The sequence below is a fragment of the Hemitrygon akajei genome, unplaced genomic scaffold (assembly GCF_048418815.1).
Source record: "Hemitrygon akajei unplaced genomic scaffold, sHemAka1.3 Scf000069, whole genome shotgun sequence".
Classification (NCBI taxonomy): Eukaryota; Metazoa; Chordata; class Chondrichthyes; order Myliobatiformes; family Dasyatidae; genus Hemitrygon; species Hemitrygon akajei.
The window spans coordinates 1,444,709-1,464,405 of record NW_027331955.1 but is presented as its reverse complement, the minus strand read 5'-3'; the positions used below and the strand labels follow the sequence as shown (position 1 = coordinate 1,464,405).

The 19,697-nt window shown below is 44.6% G+C and overlaps 1 protein-coding gene across 1 annotated transcript in view; it reads right to left on the bottom strand.

Annotated features, from left to right (window-relative positions):
* LOC140722100 (uncharacterized) overlaps positions 1–19,200 on the bottom strand; it is a 49,438-nt gene extending 30,238 nt beyond the window's left edge. Inside the window, 3 exon segments of the mRNA XM_073036891.1 lie at positions 707–1,145; positions 12,561–12,589; positions 18,154–19,200. Coding sequence (XP_072892992.1) covers positions 707–1,145; positions 12,561–12,589; positions 18,154–19,148 — 1,463 coding nt within the window. The 5' untranslated portion in view covers positions 19,149–19,200.
* Positions 19,201–19,697: the final 497 nt, after the last annotated feature.

Here is a 19,697-nt window from a genome sequence, read left to right as displayed (position 1 = left end):
TTTTATCTGTCATCCTTTCAAATCCACATACTAATTATCACCCAAAGTGACTTGTCACAAGGGGTATCGTCTTCAAATGAATTACCACACCACACCCATGCAAGGGTGAACACATTAGTGGTCTTCACAGGATACCTCAAATCATATCCACTCCTATAGTTCAAACAAGGTAACAACCACACATTTGGTGTACGCTGAATCGATAATTAACCCACCCTTGTGGGCATAGGAAAGTTGCAATCAGTGACCCTTGGCCACTTGTTCCCTGGTTTCGATCCTTCCATTTTTCCTCTTTCGTCTACGTCTGACTCTGAGTGTCTGTCCTCAGTTAAAACTAAACAAAGCTGCGAGCGATGTAAACAAGCTGCAAGTCAGACTGATTCACATTCTTAATCTCACTCTCTCTCTCAAAATAACAGTCCACAGCAAACAAAACCTAGGGATTCATAACAATGGCCACTCCCCATTGTGAACTGAATGATCTGCCAGTAGTTGGGATGACTGAGTGAATCCTTTCCCACATTTTCAGCAGGTGAATAGCTTCTCCCCAGTGTGAACTCGCTGATGACTCTGTAGGTTGGATGGATCAGTGAATCCCTTCCCACATTCTGAGCAGATGAACGGCTTCACCCCAGTGTGAATTCGCTCATGCCTCTGTAGGCTGGATGACTGAGTGAACCTCTTCCCACAGACTGAGCAGGTGAACGGCCTCTCCCCAGTGTGAACTCGCTGATGACTCTGTAGTTGGGATGACTGAGTAAATCCCTTCCCACATTCTGAACAGGTGAACGGCTTCTCCCCAGTGTGAACTCGCTGATGACTCTGTAGGTTGGATGGATCAGAGAATCCCTTCCCACATTCTGAGCAGATGAGCGGCTTCTCCCCAGTGTGAATTCGCTCATGCCTCCGTAGGCTGGATAACTGAGTGAATCTCTTCCCACAGACTGAGCAGGTGAACGGCCTCTCCCCACTGTGAACTCGCTGATGATTCTGTAGTTGGGATAACTGAGTAAATCCCTTCCCACATTCTGAACAGGTGAACGGCTTCTCCCCAGTGTGAACTCGCTGATGACTCTGTAGGTAGGATGGATCAGTGAATCTCTTCCCACAGACTGAGCAGGTGAATGGCTTCTCCCCAGTGTGAACTCGCTGATGACTCTGTAGGTTGGATGGATCAGTGAATCTCTTCCCACAGACTGAGCAGGTGAATGGCCTCTCCCCACTGTGAACTTGCTGGTGTCTCTGTAGTTGGGATGACTGAGTGAATCTCTTCCCACAGTCTGAGCAGGTGAACGGCTTCTCCCCAGTGTGAACTCGCTGATGACTCTGTAGGTTGGATGGATCAGTGAATCTCTTCCCACAGATTGAGCAGGTGAATGGCCTCTCCCCACTGTGAACTTGCTGGTGTCTCTGTAGTTGGGATGACTGAGTGAATCTCTTCCCACAGTCTGAGCAGGTGAACGGCTGCTCTCCAGTGTGAACTCGCTGATGTCTCTGTAGGTTGGATGAGTGAGTGAATCCCTTCCCACATTCTGAGCAGATGAACGGCTTCTCCCCAGTGTGAATTCGCTGATGTCTCTGTAGGCTGGATAACTGAGTGAATCTGCTCCCACAGTCTGAGCAGGTGAAGGGCCTCTCCCCAGTGTGAACTCGCTGATGACTCTGCAGGGTGGATGACTGAGTGAATCCCTTCCCACAGACTGAGCACGTGAATGGCTTCTCCCCTGTGTGAACTCGCTGGTGTTTCCATAGGGTGGAAGAGTGAGTGAATCTCTTCTCACAGACTGAGCAGGTGAACGGCCGTTCCCTGGTGTGAACTCGCTGGTGTGCCATTAGGTCAGATGACTGAGTGAATCCTTTCCCAGAAATTCAGCAGATGACCAGCCTCTGAGCAGTGTGGTGTGAACTGACTGGTGTGTCCACAGGTGGGAAGACTGACTGAACCCCTTCTCACACACAGAACAGGTGAATGGCCTTGCCCAGTGTGAACTTGTTGCTGTATCTTCAATTGTGATAAACGAGTGAATCCATTCCCACTGTCTGAGCAGGTGAAAGGCCTTTCTCCTGTGTAAATTACAGGCGTGCCAGTTGGTCAAATGACCAAGTGAATCCCTCCCCTGAGTCTGAGCAGGAAGGATGGTCAATTGGTTTCCTTGCTCTACTTCTTAAATATCTAGACAGAGACAACAAAACTGCTGTGCCATGTTTGAGCTTCTTGGAGACGAATTCCTTCTCATTTTTAACCTGTAAAAAGATTTACAAAATCCATCAATGGGTGTAGGACAACATTTCAGATGAGATTACTTGAGTTGCCAAGGTTTGATCTGGTATCACACTGTTATAGTGAGGTTCAACGAAAGTTGGACAGAGAAATCATCTTCTAACTAGGCACAGTGCTGTTATCTGGAATGACCATTAAACTCTCTGATGTTCTTCCTGTCTCTATAAGAATGGGGCATTTCTGCCATCTCCAATCTGTGACCTGGCTCAGTTTGACTCTCTCCATTAGTATTAATCCCTGTTCCCACTCAGCTGAATGGGTTCCTGGCCCCACGGTAACTGAAACACTCTCACACAAATAGATTTTCTTGACGTGCAGCTGGGATCTTCTTTTATGTATTATTAACTTAAAGTGCCACAGTTTTAACACCATATAAAACATTCCTGCTGAAATGACTGGTTGGTTCGCACAGCTGTCAAAAGGGGTTAGAGTGAATTTTTGTATTATTTCAGTTTGTTGTCACAATCATAGAAAATTTCAACACAGAAAAAGGCCCTTTGGGCCATCTAGGTTCTGCTGAACTATTTGAACTGCCCACTCCCACACCTCTACCATCCAGGTACCAACACAAACCTCTTAAATGTTGAAATCGAGCTCACATGCACCACTCGTGCTGGCTGCTCATTCCACAGCTGGATAACCGTCTGTGTGAAGAAGTTTCCCCTCATGTTCCCCTTAACATTTCACCTTTCACCCTTAACCCATGGCCTCTGGTTGTCATCCCACCCAATCTTCGTGGAAAAAGGCAGCTTGCATTAACACTATCTGTGCCTCTCTATCACAATCAAATCTCCCCTCAATCTTCTGCAATCCAAGGAATAAAGTCCTGATTTGTTCAATCTTTCCTTATAACCCAGGTCCTCCAGACATGGCAACATCCTTGTGAATTTTCTTTGAAATCTCTGAACTTCGTTTACATCTTTCCTGTAGGTAGGTGACCAAAACTGCACATAATACTTCAAATTAGGCCTCACCAATGTCTTCTAGAAGTCAACATAACATCCATCTATTGTTATCAGTACTTTGGTTCATGAAGGGCAATGGGCTGAAATCATTCTTTCCATCCCTATCTACCTGTGATACCTCTTTCAGTGAATTAAGGACTTGTATTCCCAGGTCCCTTTCTTCTACAACACTCCTCCGTGCCCGACCAGTCACTGTGAAAGACCTCCCTTGGTAGCTCATACCAAAGTGCAACACCTCACACTTGTCTGCATTAAATTCCATTTTCCATTTCTCAAACCATTTTCCCACCTGGTCCAGATCACACTGCAAGCCATGATAGTCTTCTCGCAGTCCACTAAACCCCCAGTCTTGGTGTCATCCACAAATTTGCTGATCCAGTTAACCACACTATCATCCAGATTACTGATATAGATGACAAACAACAACAGATTCAGCACTGATCCCTGTGGCAACCACTAGTCACAGGCTTCCAGTCAGAGAGGCAACCATCTGCTACCACACTCTGGCTTTTCCCAAAGGCAGTGTCTCATCCAATTTACTGTCTCATCTTGAATGCTGAGTGACTGAACCTTCTTGACCAACCTCCCATATGAGACTTTGTCAAGTGCCTTGCTAAAGTCCATGTAGACAACATCCACTGCCTTGCCTTCATCCACTTTCCTGATAACTTCCTTGAGAGACTCTATAAGATTGGCTAGAGCCATGCTGTCTATCCTTTATCAGTCCACACCTATCCAAATACTTACAGTATATACTTGGTTCCTACACACACTCTCCAATAACTTTCCCAGTTCTGATGTCAAGCTCACCAACGTATAATTTCCTAGTTTATTTTTACAGCCTTTTTTGAACAGCAGAACAACATTGTCTGTCCTCCAATCCTCCAGTACCTCACCTGTCACTAAGGATGATTTAAATATCTGTGCTTAGGCCCCAATAATTTCTGCACTTGTCTTCCGCAGGGTCCTAGTGAACAACTTGTCAGGCCCTGGGGATTGATCCACACTAATTTGCCTCAAGACAGCAAACCCCTCCACCTCTGTAATCTGTACAGGGTCCATGAAGTTGATGCGGCTTTGCCTCACTTCTATAGACTCTGTGTTCATCTCTTGAGTAAATACGGATGCAAAAAAAATCTCCCCAAGTCTATGTTATCCCTTCATATGGATTACCATTCCGATCTTCCAGAGAATTAATTTTTCCCTTGCAATCTTTTTGCTCTTAACATATCTGCAGAATCCCAGATGATTCTCCTTCAACTTGTCTGCTGGTGCAACTTCATGCCTTTATTTCTTTCATAAGTGTTCACTTGAATTTCCTGTATTTCATAAGTACCCCATTTGTTCCTATCTGCCTGTACCTGGTATGCACCTCCTTTTTATTGATCTGGGAGAGGAAAGCCAAAGGGGTGATAGATCTACATGGTGGGAGGTGGGGGTAAGGAGGGTTAAACTAAAGTTGCAGGGGGAATGGGAGCCTGAATAACAGAACAGATAGTGGAGAGGTTGTGGAGACAGATGTTGTTCAGGCCTCAGACAAAGTCAGGAATGAAAAAGTTGAGCATGGTGCAGTGAATATGCTGAGCCCTGTATATGTCAATACAAGGAGCAGCATAGGAAAGGCGGATGTGTTCAGGGTATGGATCAACACCTGGAATTATGACACTAGGATCTGGCAACTTTATGGCAAAGGTGTGCTTGGTAAATGGGAGGTCTTCAAAGCAAAATTTTGAAAGTAGTAAGCGGGTATATCAGAATAAAAGGTAAAGATAGAAACTGTAGGGAAACTTGGATTGCAAGTGATATTGAGACCCTGGTAAAGCACAAAATGGAATTGCACAACAGGGATAGGCAGTCAGTTTCTTATGGAGTATAAGAAATGCAAGAGAACACATAAGAAATAAATCAGGATGGCTAAAAGATGGCATGAGGTTGCTGTCACAGAAAAGGTGAAGGATAATCCTCAGGGATTCTAGTGACAGATTAAGAGCAAAAGGATTGCAAGGCAGTAAGTTGGTCCTCTGGAAGACCGGAATGGCAATCCACGTGTGGAACCAAAGCAGATGGGGAGATCTTAAATATTTTTCCACTCTCTATTTACTCAGGAGATGGACAAAGGGTCTATGGGAGTGTGGAAAAGCGGCATTAACTATTTCAACCCTGGGGAAAAAAAACACTCCTCTGGCCACTCACACGCTCAATACCCCTCATCATTTTATACACCAAAAAATGTCTCTAAATATAAACAAGGAAATTATACATTGCACAATCTACTTTCCACGATTCAGTACATTTACACGGACAGGTGTGTAAAAAGGGCCCAAAGAATATCAGGGACAAACAGGCCCAATTCATCACAACCACAAACTGTTCCTGCTGCTACCATCCAGGAAACGGTATCACAGCAAATGGACCAACAGTCTCCGGGACATCATCTTCTACCAGGTCATCAGACTGATTAATTCAGGTTGATACAATTGTATTTCAATGTAAGATTGACTGTCCTATGTACAAACTATCTATTATAAATTACTATAAATTACACATTGCACATTTAGATGATGTAAGGTAAATATTTCTACTCCTCATGTTTATGAAGTATGTATCTAATAAAGTCAATTCAATTCACCTTCTCCACTATCTGTTCTCTCATTCTGGCTCCCATTCCCCCTACAAATTATTTTAACCACATCACCCCCTCCCCTGCTCACTACCACTAGCAAGCCTCACCACGAGGATATTCATCCCCTCTTGTTCTGTTCCTCTAACTAACGAATCCCCTATCAGCCTTTCGACTTTCCTCTGCCAGGTAATTCCCCCCAACAGTTTCTAAAGTGGTCCACCTGTTGTTGTGTGGGATGGCCACTAGAGTACTCTGTGATGCCTACATAACCTCATTCCCCTTCTTGATTCTCACCCAGTTTCCTGTGTCCGGCACCTCGGGTGTAACTCCCCTCTCTTCATGTCATATCTATCACCCCCTCCAACTGCTGGATGATCTGGAATTCACCCATTTCAAGTTGCAGCTCATTGAAGTGCAGGGTTACAAGCTGCAGCTGGATGCACATCTTGTAGATGAGGGCATCAGGGACACTGGAGGTCTCCACTCCTTCCCTCCAATACCCCCTATAATTTGCAATAATCTCCCCTAAAATTTATAATAACCAGTGTGAAGATAAATCTTGTACTGTGTATTTTTTACCCAGTGACAAGATGTGCACAGTGAATTTTATATAGAGAGGTATTCATTTTCACAGCTAGCAAATCACTGTCAATAGGAACTTTGATCTCCTCTGGGTTTGATCGAGTTCATCTGCACTCTCACACAACCTATGTAGCAGGCTTGTAACAGGAAATGGAGGATTTTCTCACCAAAGCTTTTTCACATTGTCCATATGTGGTTTGCTTGCTAAATTATGCTTTAAAAAGTCAGATTTCCAAATATCACTCCACTTCTTCCCACTTGCAAATTCTCCAGCAACTTTTGCATCACCAAAATGCAAACAGGCATCACTAGTTTCTGTACTCTACATAAATATTCCCCCTGAACCCTCCCCCAATGACTGACGGTGGTGAACTCAGTGAATGAAATCCCAATGAATATGAAGGGAAGGGCAGTTCTCTGTCTCACTGGAGTCTGGCACATTTGTGATGTGAAAGCTACTTGTTGCCCAGGGCAAAAGTGTTTGATATCATTATGTACCCAGAGAGAATGGGACAAAACATGTCCTCACCGGTAGAAAAGTCCAGAGCAAGAGGAGGTAGAGCAAGCAATACACAATCTATGGAAAAGAGTACTAATACTGATTTTCTCAAATGGTGATGTAAAAGATTTTGTTCCCTTTCTCCGAGTTCCTAATCCTTGCATTTAGATAGCTGGAGCTCAGCTCTGTCTGAGAGATCGATCGGCTCCCATTCCCTCCGCGGCCGGTAGCTCCCCGGGGCCAGTGTACGGATCGTGGGGCTGAGAGAGAGGGTAGAGAGCAGGACTGTCCCGGGATTGCTGGCCACGGTATCTGAAATTCAGAGGAATTATGCCGAAGTCATAATTCCGGCGCCGACCTGAGCGGCAGCCTTTTCCAGCTGCTCCCGAGATTCGATAAATTGATCATTCTTTTTTTAGCTTGTTTTCTTTTTTAGTCATAGTGTTATGTTTAGTATTTATTTAATATTGAGATGGAGAGAAAGGTGTATTCGAGAGACCAGCTACTTGCGCTGAGAAATGCGCAAGTCAGTGTTGCGCAACAGATCCAGATCCCAAACGAAATTAAACGGAGGTTCCGTGGCTCCAGGGCTGGAAAACTGCGCAGGGATAAGTGGACGGAGAGGAAGAAGAGTTATAAACCCGCTGTTCCTTCGGTCATTATGGGGAACGTGAACTCGCTGCCAAATAAAGTGGATGAGCGAGCCTCACTAGTAAGGAATGTTAAAGCATACAAGGAATGCAGTTTAATGTGCTTTTCCGAAACATGGCTGACGGCTAACATCCCGGATGTAAATGTAGAATTACCTGGTTTTACTACAGTAAGATTTGACAGAGATGCCAAAAAGTGTGGGAAGAAGAAAGGAGGGGGACCGCTCTCTACATTAACGCAAGATGGTGTAACCCCGGGCATGTGAGTACAAAGATCTCCGTTTGTGAAAGGGATATTGAGATGATCGCCGTGAGTATGAGGCCATATTACCTGCCGCGAGAATTCGCAAGCGTCATTGCGGTGAATGTGTATGTCCCGCCGCGTGCCGACGCAACGGTAGCGTGTGACGTCATCAGCTCCGAGGTTGCTAAGCTACAGACACAACACCCTGAGGCACTGGTGTTAATTACAGGAGACTTCAACCATGTGACTTTGGACAAGACACTACCTGCTTTCTCACAGTACGTGGATTGTTACACCAGGGGTAATAGGACTATTGACCTGCTGTATGCAAACGTTCAGGATGCATATAGTGCATCCCCGCTGCCTGCACTGGGGAAAGCTGATCACAACCTGGTTTTGTTACAGCCCAGATATAAATCAATTGTGATGAGGCATCCCACTACCACACGCTCTTTTAGAAAGTGGACTCCTGAAGCTGAACAGGCCCTGAGAGACTGCTTCGGTACTACTAACTGGGATGTACTGCAAGGGGGGCTCTGTGGGGGCGTTGAGGAGGTCACTGATTGCACAACGGACTATATTAATTTTTGTGTGGATGCCGTTGTTCCTGTTAGAACTGTTCGCTGCTATCCCAATAATAAGCCCTGGATCACTAGTCACATCAAAGGCCTCCTAAACCAGAAGAAGAGGGCCTTTAAAGATGGTGATCGGTTGGAGCTTAAAAGAGGTCAGAAGCAACTCAGAGTACAGATAAGGGGGGCAAAGGAGCAGTATAGGAGGAAGCTAGAACAAAAGCTGCAGAAAAAAAGCATGAAGGAGGTGTGGGATGGGATGAAGATCATCACCGGATGTGGTGCAAAGCGGGGGGCAAACATAAGTGGAGATGTGGAGAAAGCGAACCAGCTGAACAACTTCTTCAATAGGTTCGACAGCACAATCTCATCCTCACCTCAGAACTCCACACCAGGCTTGTCTTTCTACTCGTCCTCCCTCTTACTTCCCTCATAGGAAAATAGCCACTCACAGGAGACCTTGCCCACGCCCGGGATTACGGCTGCACAGGTGAAAGGTCAACTGAGGAAGATCTGTACCAGCAAGGCGGCTGGACCGGATGGAGTATCCCCACGATTACTGAGGGCCTGTGCGACTGAGCTGGGAGAACCCCTACAGCGCATCTTCAACATGAGCCTGGAGCAGAGAAGAGTACCCAGACAGTGGAAAACATCTTGTATTGTCCCGGTACCGAAGAAATCACAACCAAAGGAGTTGAATGACTTCAGACCTGTTGCCTTGACGTCGCACGTGATGAAGACCATGGAGCAGCTGATAATACAGAATCTAAGGCTACAAACCAGCTCTTCCGTTTGCATATCGGGAGAAGGTGGGAGTGGAGGATGCTATCACAAATCCCTCTCTCACCTGGATGGGGTCAGTGGTGCTGTGAGGATTACATTCCTGGACTTCTCTAGTGCCTTTAACACCATCCAGCCCAGGATCTTAAGGCACAAACTAACGGAGATGGGAGTAGACGCTTACATGGTGGATTGGATAGTGGACTACTTGACAGATAGACCTCAGTATGTGCGGTTGGGAGACTGTAGGTCTGACACGGTGGTCAGCAGCACAGGGGCGCCGCAGGGAACCGTACTCTCTCCGGTCCTGTTCACCCTGTACACATCAGACTTCCAATATAACTCGGAGTTCTGCCATGTGCAGAAGTTCGCTGATGACACGGCCATAGTGGGGTGTGTCAGGAATGGACAGGAGGAGGAGTATAGGAAACTGATACAGGACTTTGTGATATGGTGCAACTCAAACTACCTGCGTCTCAATATCACCAAGACCAAGGAGATGGTGGTGGACTTTAGGAGATCTAGGCCTCATATGGAGCCAGTGATCATTAATGGAGAATGTGTGGAGCAGGATAAGACCTACAAGTATCTGGGAGTGCAGTTAGACGAGAAGCTAGACTGGACTGCCAACACAGATGCCTTGTGCAGGAAAGCACAGAGTCGACTGTACTTCCTTAGAAGGTTGGCGTCATTCAATGTTTGTAGTGAGATGCTGAAGATGTTCTATAGGTCAGTTGTGGAGAGCGCCCTCTTCTTCGTGGTGGCGTGTTGGGGAGGCAGCATTAAGAAGAGGGACGCCTCACGTCTTAATAAGCTGGTAAGGAAGGTGGGCTCTGTCGTGGGCACAGAACTGGAGAGTATAACATCGGTAGCAGAGCGAAGGGCGCTGAGTAGGCTACGGTCAATCATGGAAAACCTTGAACATTCTCTGCAGAGCACCATCCAGAGACAGAGAAGCAGTTTCAGCGACAGGTTGCTATCGATGCAATGCTCCTCAGACAGGATGAAGAGATCACTACTCCCCAATGCCATTCGGCTTTACAATTCAACCGCCAGGGGTAAGATATGTTAAAGTGCCGGGGTTAGAACTGAGCTTAAGTTACCATTCAATGTATTTTAGTAAACTATTTAAGAACTTTTTAAAAGCTATTTATTAATGCTTTTTGAGAGGGTGATTTTAGATGCATATCATATTTATATTGGATTAAGGATTGTATGTAATTAGTTTTGCTACAATAAGTGTATGGGACATTGGAAAAAATGTTGAATTTCCCCATGGGGATGAATAAAGTATCTATCTATCTATCTATCTATCTATCTATTCACCCAGGATTACAAATATCTCTCTCCCATCATTTATTCCGAGGATTACTTAACTTTCCTACTTTACCATCTCAAGACTCTGAGCTTTGTTCCCTCAGGCTCGATAGTCTGGGAGTTATATTTACACATATATACACATAACACTGTTAACTTTCCCTTATTTCGTTAAGTTACTATATTATAAGTAGATGCTAATAAAGGCAGTGGTTTTAACATCAAAACCAGACTCCAGTGTGAACTCTATTGCTGCTGGTTCGTTTCTAAAACGCTACAGTTCGTAACACAGTTTTATAAAACTAGTTAGACCACATCTGGAGTGTTTCATACAGTTCTGGTCGCCCCCATTCTCGGAAGGATGTCGGGGCTTTGCAGAGGGCGCAGAAGAGGTTTACCGGGACACTGCCTGGATTAGAGGGCATGAGCTATAACGAGAGGCTGGACAAACTTGTGTTGTTTTCTCCAGAGCGGCGCAGGCTGGGGTGAGACTGGATGGACGTTTATAAGATTACGAGAGGAATAGATAGAGTGGACAGGCGATATATTTTTCCTGGGGTTTGAAATGTCTAATACATTTAAGGTGAGAGGAGATCTGAGCGGCGTTTGCTTCTTTCCACAGAGTAGTGGGTAAATGGACATCTGTCTGGGGGCGGGAGACCAAAGCGGCCACGTGATCCCGTTTCCTGTTCACGTTTTCCGCAGATCTGCAGCATCTGCGGGTCACTGCTCTACGTGTACGTGTAGCTTCATCTTTCCCCGTTCAGACAAGTCAGTGAGATCCGGATCGGTCACGTCCTCTCGTTGTCGGTGGACAAAATGTTTTTTTTCGGCAATATTTTCAGCATGTTTCATTCCACTGTTTTCACCTGCTGAAGTGCTGCCGATGTTTCTGGGTGTCTGACCCACTTATGTGAGAATTTAGCTTTTTATAATTATCTGAGCTTCTCATAAATGTGTACGCTTCACTCCACTACTTCCAAAGCAACAACCCAGTCAGTCAAACAGTCGGCACAATTAAAATAGTTTATTACATCTTTTTTTTTTCATTTTGTACTATTTATATGATTTAACAATGTGATATTTATATTCTTATATTAAATCACAATCGTTAAAATCTATGGTTAAAAATTAGGCTCTACTGCTGAACGAATTTCATGACATATGCCTGTGCTATTAAACTTGATTCTGGTATTGATATGGGAGACCCACCACCGGTCACCTGATCCCAGTTACCGCAGATCGTAATGAGAGATTGAAGCATTTTCTATTTATTTGCGTTCCTCAGAAATGACAACAGTTCAGTTTCCTTCTTTGGTTCCAGAGCAGAAGCTCAGTCTGTCTTAATATTTCCACACAATTAAAATGGGGAATTTGTTTACTATCATCACGTACTGAGCTACAGTGATAACTTTGCCTGACGTACCATCCACACAGATCGATACATTGCAGCAGTACATTGAGCTGATATACGACAGAACAATCACTGTAACAAAGCATTATGGCTGCAGAGAAAGTGCAGTACAGATAGACATATGGTGCAGGGTCACGTCGAGTTACATTGTGAGGTCGAGTCCATTTTATCTTTCATTTGGCTTATAACTGCAGACAGGAAGCCGTCCTTCAGCCTGGTGTTACGCACTTTATGGCTTTTGTATCTCTCCGCCAATGTGGGAGCGGGTTTGCAGCAAGAACGTCCAGGTTGTGAGGATCTTTATGTACATGCCCTGCTTTTCCGAGGGAGGGGAAGTGTAGGAAGAGTCCATGGAGGGGAGGCTTGTTTCCCTGATGTTCTCTGCAGTTCCTTGCAGTCATGGGCAGAGCAGTAGCCATACAAAGGCATGAAGTATCGACAAGGAGCTCAGAGACCTCGGCCTTCACCCTGCCTTGTGTAGCTGGATCCTGGACTTCCTGTCAGATCGCCGGCAGGTGGTAAGAGTGGGATACATCTCCTCTGTCTCTCTGACCCTCAGGACACATAACCCACAGGGTTGTCTCTTTGGCCCCCTCCTTTACTCTCTGTGCACCCATGACACTGTATTGCCACCCACAGCTCCAATCTGCTAATGAAATTTGCTGACAACACTACATTGATTGGCCTAATCTCAAATAATAAATTTCAATCGATCAAATGCATCCTGACAAGGCTCGGCCCAGACAAGCTTTTCACCCTTCTTCAGGAGATTGGTCAGAGGAAGAGCGATAGCAGCAAAGTTCTTACAGAACTTATGGTAATATCCATCCATTCCCAGAAACCTTCCAGCAGCCTTCTCAGCAGTCAGAATAGGAACTTGAGAAATTGCCTGGACTTTTGCCCGAACAGGAGCCAACTTGCTTTGACCTACAACATAGCCAAGACAGGTCACAGTGGCATGGCCAAATTCACTCTTAGCTAACTGTAAGGTTGTCCTGAGAAAGCCTGTCAAACGGCTTCTCTACTGCAGAGATATGCTTTTCCCCAGTGTCACTCCCTGTGACTAAGTCATCAATACAGGTATCTGTGTGTTCTAACCCTCGAATTACAGAATGAAACGTTCTCTGGACTGATCCTGGACCATTTGTTTTTCATTCCAAACGGCAAAAGATTGTATTCATACAACTCAGAAGGTGTCATAATCAGTGCAAAACCTAACACTACCATCAGGTTTGCGCACAATAACGGGGGGTGAGCTCCAATCTGATGCTGAAGGACTAATAATACCATTTGCCAGCATATATTCAATTCCTTGCTCAGCCAATTTACACTTTTCGACGTTCATGCAATATGGGTGTTGTTTAATTGGTTTGGCTTGACCAATATCTACATCATGTTCTGCGACCGTGGTTTGCCTGGGAACATCGGGAAATAAATCTTTAAACTTCAGAATTAATTCCTTCAGCTGTTGTTGTTGCTTTGGCTGCAGATGAGCCAACTTGTTAACAATGTTTTCTGGAACAACCGAGTTCATTAGTCTAACTGGGACCAGCTCTGGTTTGTGAAAATTCTCAGACGAGTCAATTGTTTCATTCTCAGGGTTGCCAGATTCATATGTTTTGACAATAACACTCACAGATGGTGCCTGCTTGTCAAAATAAGGCTTTATTATATTTATGTGTACCACCTGTGTTAGTTTACGTTGGTCGGGTGTTTTAATAACATTATTCAGATCATTAATTTGAGAGACTATTTCATGCGGTCTATTGAACTTCGCCTGAAGTGGATTCATCAATATTGGAGATAAGGCAAGCACCTTATCTCCCACCTGGTGTTTTCTTTCTCAAGCCCACTTATCAAACCAACACTTCATTTTGTTTTGAGAAATCTTTAAGTTTTGTCTCACTGGACTACAAACTTGGTGTAGTTTATTCTTGAACTTCTAAACAAAGTCTAACAAGTTAACAAGTACATCCCCATCAATCCACTGATCCTTTAACAAGGTCAAAGGTCCCCTCACTCTATGATCAAATACAAGTTTAAATTGACTAAAGACCAGTGATTCCTGTACCGACTCTCTTACTCCAAACAAAAGCAAATTTATTCCTTCATCCCAGTCTTTTCCATTTTCAACACAGTATGTCTGAGTCATTGTTTTGAGAGCAGAATGATATCTTCCTAAAGCCCCTTGTGATTCCGGATGGTACACAGCCGATGTAATTTGTTTCGCTCCCAGTTCATAAACTACCTGCTGGAATAATCCAGATGTAAAATTACTTCCTTAATCAGACTGGATTTCTTTAGGAAAACCAGATAAAGTAAAGAACTTGGAAAAAGCCTTCGCCACAGTTTTAGCTTTAACATTTCTGAGAGGTATTGCCTCTAGGAATCTGGATGCAGTACACATAATAGTTAGCAGATACTGATGGCCAGCTTTAGTCTTTGGCAATGGGCCAACACAATCCACTATAAATGTTAAAAAGGGTTCACCGAATGCAGGTATAGGCCTGAGTGGGGCTACTGGCGTGACCTGATTAGGTTTACCCACAACTTAACAAGTGTGACAGGTTCCGCAAAAGGTCACAACATCTTTCCTCAAATTAGGCCAGTAGAATTATTTCATAATCCTGTTTACAGTTTTATTCACTCCAAAATGTCGACCTAATGGCATACTGCGGGCCAAAGTTAAAATTTCAGCCCTATAACTTTAGGAACTGCAACTTGGTGAACAATTTCCCATTCCTCACTCACTGGTATAGCAGGTGGCCTCCACTTTCTCATTATCACTCCATCCTTGAGATAATACCCTACTGGCACTTTCTTATTCTCATCATTTCAGAGAGTTGTTTCCTTTAAAGCTTCAATCTCAGCGTCTTGGTTCTGTTCTGCTATAAACTTCTTCCTACACAGGGATAAATCTTTCTCATCAGACTTACGACCTGAATCCTGTTGAAACAATGAAGGCAGAAAAGTCCCTGACAAGTCATCATAACCTGAATCCCAATTTTGGCTATCAGGGGTATCAGAATCATGCTGCACAGAACTGTCTGCGTCGGCAGACTTTTTAGCCATATTTCGAGTTACTGGGCAGGAAGGATAAATGTTAAAATCCATCTGTGGGTCGTCCGTGGTTGGCTTAGTTGTCAACAGCACTGCAGGAACAACTTTAGGTCATTCCCTAACAGCAAACTAACATCTTCCAATGATAAACTGGAGTATAATCCGATTTTAACAGGTCCCAAAACCAACCCTGACAGTAAAGTTAACTTGTACAACGGCACAGAAACCATGCCACCCCCAATGCCTTTAATAAGATTTACCTCACCAGTGTTAGTCTCATCACCAAACTTTAGAACGCTGTCTGATATAAGTGACTGAGAATCCCCAGTAACTCGAAGAATTTTCATTGGTACCGGGGTTGACCCTTCCTTTACTAATACAAACCCATCTGACATAAAATGATCGAATCCCTTCTTAACTCGGTCAGACCTCTCAGACCTTAACTGAGACTCAACAGAATGTTCAGAACCCTGTGGGTTTATAGGTGTTTCAACAGACTGATCACAGGCATTTGGGACTGCCTCCTTTTCCTTCTTCAGGACAGAACAATTAGCCATCATATGACCAGCTTTCTTACGATAGTAACAAGTATGACCAGAAAATTTCTCCTTCAACTGCTTCCCTTCATCCTTACTCTTGTCACTAGTCCCAGCTGTAATTTCTGGTTTACCCTGGTGATCCCTGCTACTCTTTTGGAAGCTCTTTTTCTGGGTAAACTTAACCTTGTGAGTTAAAGCAAACTCATCTGCTAATCTAGCAGACTCCTGCAAAGTGGCAGCATCCTTTTCATCTAAATACGTCTTTATGTCATCAGGAGCACACCTTTTGAATTCTTCAATTAAAACTAACTCTTTCAAGCTATTAAACTCATCATATATTTATCATCACCATATATATCATCATATATGTGCACCAGCGATCAAAACACACAGACTTCTCATAAGCAAATTACATATGTCCGGTTCACAGATTTCCTCAAATTTCTGAACTTTTGCCTGTATGATTCTGGGACCAACTCATAAGCTTTGAGCACAGCCTGTTTCACTATGTCATAATCAGCTGCTTCATCAACTGTCAAAGCAGAATAGGCTTGCTGAGCCTTCCCCTTAATTACACTTTGTAAGAGAATAGGCCAACCCTCTTTTGGCCACTTTAAATTCTAAGCAACCTTCTCAAAATGCTGGAAGTATTTATCAACCTCTGTCTCATCAAATGGAGGTACCAATTTAATTTCCTGACTGGCCTCAAACTTATCACCAGAGTCTAACGCTAGACCCCTTTGCTGCAACCACTCTATCTTTTCCAGCTCAAATAGCCTCTGTCTTTCTGCTTCCTCCCTCTGCTTTTCTGCCTCCTCTCTGATTTTCTGCCTCTATAGCCTCAAACTGCCTCTGCCTTTCCGCAGCCTCCATCTTTAATTTTTCTCACTCGTACTGGAGCTCAAGCTCACGAGGTTTACTTTCAGGAAACACCTCCAACTCCTCCACTTTAAACACACCCTCAGGTATATAATGTTCAGCTGTTATCCTCTGCAACTCTGCCCTCCTCATTGTCAATTTCAACATAGCAAGTTTTAACGTTTTAGCAAGACTCAACAACTCAATCCGTCTGGCATCCTCTAATGCCTCAGAAGTTGCCGCTTCCAAACAATAATCAGCATCCGCTGCTGATTTTCCACACACAAATCAATCAAAAGGGACTTCCCCAATGAAATCGATAATTAATGACTACGCCCCCATAGCTGTTCATATCCCGGATGCAGGCCCCAATTTTGTTATGAATCGTAAAGCTTTAGAAACGAATCAGCACCAATAGACTACACCTGGCACAACACACACAAAATGCTGGTGGAACACAGCAAGCCAGGCGGCATCTATAAGGAGAAGCACTGTTGAAGTTTCAAGCAGAGACCCTTCGTCAGGACTGCCTGAAACGTCGACAGTGCTTCTCCTTCTAGATGCTGCCTGGCCTGCTGTGTTCCACCAGCATTTTGTGTGTGTTTGAATTTCCAGCATCTGCACATTTCCTCGTGGAGTCTACACCTGGAGTCTGCTATTGATGTTAAAACTATCTTTATTAGAATCTACTTAAAATATAGTAACTTAAGCAAGATAAACAAAAGTTAACAGTGTTATGTGTATATATGTGTGTAAATATAAATCCAAAACTATTGAGCTCGGGGGAAACAAGGTCTGGAGTCTTGAGATGGTAAATTATGAAAGTTCAGTTCAACCACAGAATAGGTGATTAGAGAGATATTTGTAATCCAGGGTAAATGTCAAGGGAAGGCAAATATGTCGAATTCCACAGGTTCCATGGTGGTAAAACAAGAGAACAGTCACTGTAGATTTTATCTGTCATCCTTCCAAATCCACATACTAATTACCACCCAAAGTGACTTGTCACAAGGCGTATCGTCTTCAAATGAATTACCACACCACACCCAGGCAAGGGTTAACACATAGTGGTCTTCATAGGATACCCCAAATCAGATCCACTCCTATCGATTAAACGAGGTGACAACCACACATTCGATGTACGCTGAATCGATAATTAACCCACACTTGTGGGCATAGGAAAATTCCAAACAGTGACCCTTGGCACCTATTTCCCTTGTTTTGATCCTTCCATTTTTCCTCATTCATCTCCGTCTGACTCTGAGTGTCTGTGTCCTCAGTCAAAACTAAACAAGCTGGGAGTGATGTAAACAAGCTGCGAGTCAAACTGATTCACCTTCTTAATCTCTCTCTCTCTCTTAAAATGACAGTGCACAGCAAACAAAACCTAGGGATTCATAACAACTGACTGGTGTGCCAGTAGTCAGGATGACTGAGTGAATCCTTTCCCACATTCTCAGCAGGTAAATGGTTTCTCTCCAGTGTGAACTTGCTGATGTCTCTGTACGCTGGAAGACCGAGTGAATCTCTTCCCACATTCTGAGCAGGGAAACAGCCTCTCCCCAGTGTGAACTCGCTGGTGTTCCAGAAGGTGGGATGACAGAGTGAACCGTTTCCCACATTCTGTGCAATTGAATGGCTTCTCACCGGTGTGAACATGCTCATGTCTCAGTAGGGTGGAAGATTGAGTGAATCTCTTCCCACATTCTGAGCAGGTGAATAGCTTCTCCCCAGTGCGAACTCGCTGATGTCTCTGTAGGTCAAATGACTGAGTAAATCCCTTCCCACATTCTGAGCAGGTGAACGGCTTCTCCCCATTGTGAACTCGCTGATGTCTCTGTAGTTGGGATGACTGAGTAAATCTCTTCCCACATTCTGAACAGGTGAATGGCTTCTCCCCAGTGTGAACTCGCTGATGACTCTGTAGGTTGGATGGATCAGTGAATCTCTTCCCACAGACTGAGCAGGTGAATGGCTTCTCCCCAGTGTGAACTCGCTGATGACTCAGTAGTTGGGATGACTCAGTGAATCTCTTCCCACATTCTGAACAGGTGAATCGCTTCTCCCCAGTGTGAGCTCGCTGGTGTCTCTGTAGGGTGGATGAATGAGTGAATCTCTTCCCACAGACTGAGCAGTTGAATGGCCTCTCTCCAGTGTGAACTCGCTGATGACTCTGTAGTTGGGATGACTGAGTAAATCTCTTCCCACATTCTGAACAGGTGAACGGCTTCTCCCCAGTGTGAAATCGCTGATGACTCTGTAGGGTGGATGAATCAGTAAATCCTTTCCCACATTCTGAGCAGGTGAACGGCTTCTCCCCAGTGTGAACTCGATGATGACTCTGTAGTCTGGATGACTGAGTGAATCCTTTCCCACATTCTGAGCAGGTGAACGGCTTCTCTCCAGTGTGAACTCGCTGATGTCTCAGCAGGCTGGATAACTCACTGAATCCTTTCCCACATTCTGAGCAGGTGAATGGCTTCTCCCCAGTGTGAACTCGCTGATGTACCTGTAGGTTGGATGACTGAGTGAATCCCTTCCCACAGACTGAGCAGGTGAACGGCCTCTCCCCAGTGTGAACTCGCTGATGTCTCTGTAGGGTAGATGACAGATTGAATCCCTTCCCACAGACTAAACAGGTGAATGGCTTCTCCCCAGTGTGAACTCGCTGATGTCTCCGTAGGTTGGATGGATCAGTGAATCCCTTCCCACAGACTGAACAGGTGTATGGCTTCTCCCCAGTGTGAACTCGCTGGTGAGCCATTAGGTCAAATGACTGAGTGAATCCTTTCTCAGAAATTCAACAGATCACCAGCCTCTGCCCGGTGTGAACTGACTGGTGTGTCCGCAGGTGGGAAGACTGACTGAATCCTTTCTCACACACAGAACAGATGAATGGCCTTGCCCAGTGTGAACTTGCTGATGTACCTTCAATTGTGATAACCGAGTGAATCCATTCCCGCTGTCTGAGCAGGTGAACAGCCTTTCTCCTTTGTAAAATGACAGGCTTGCTATTTGGTCAAATGACCGAGTGAATCCCTCCCCACAGTCTGAGCAGGAAGGGTGGTCGATTGAATCCCTTGCTCCACTTCTTAAATATCTAGACAGAGACAACAAAACTGTTGTGCCGTGTTTGAGATTCCTGGAGACAAATTCCTTCTCGTTTTTAACCTGTGAAAAGATTTACAAAATCCATCAATGGGTGTAGGACAACATTTCAGATGAGATCACTTGAGTTGCCAAGGTTTGATCTGGTATCGCACTGTTACAGTGAGGTTCAACCCAAATTGGACAGAGAAATCATCTTCTGACT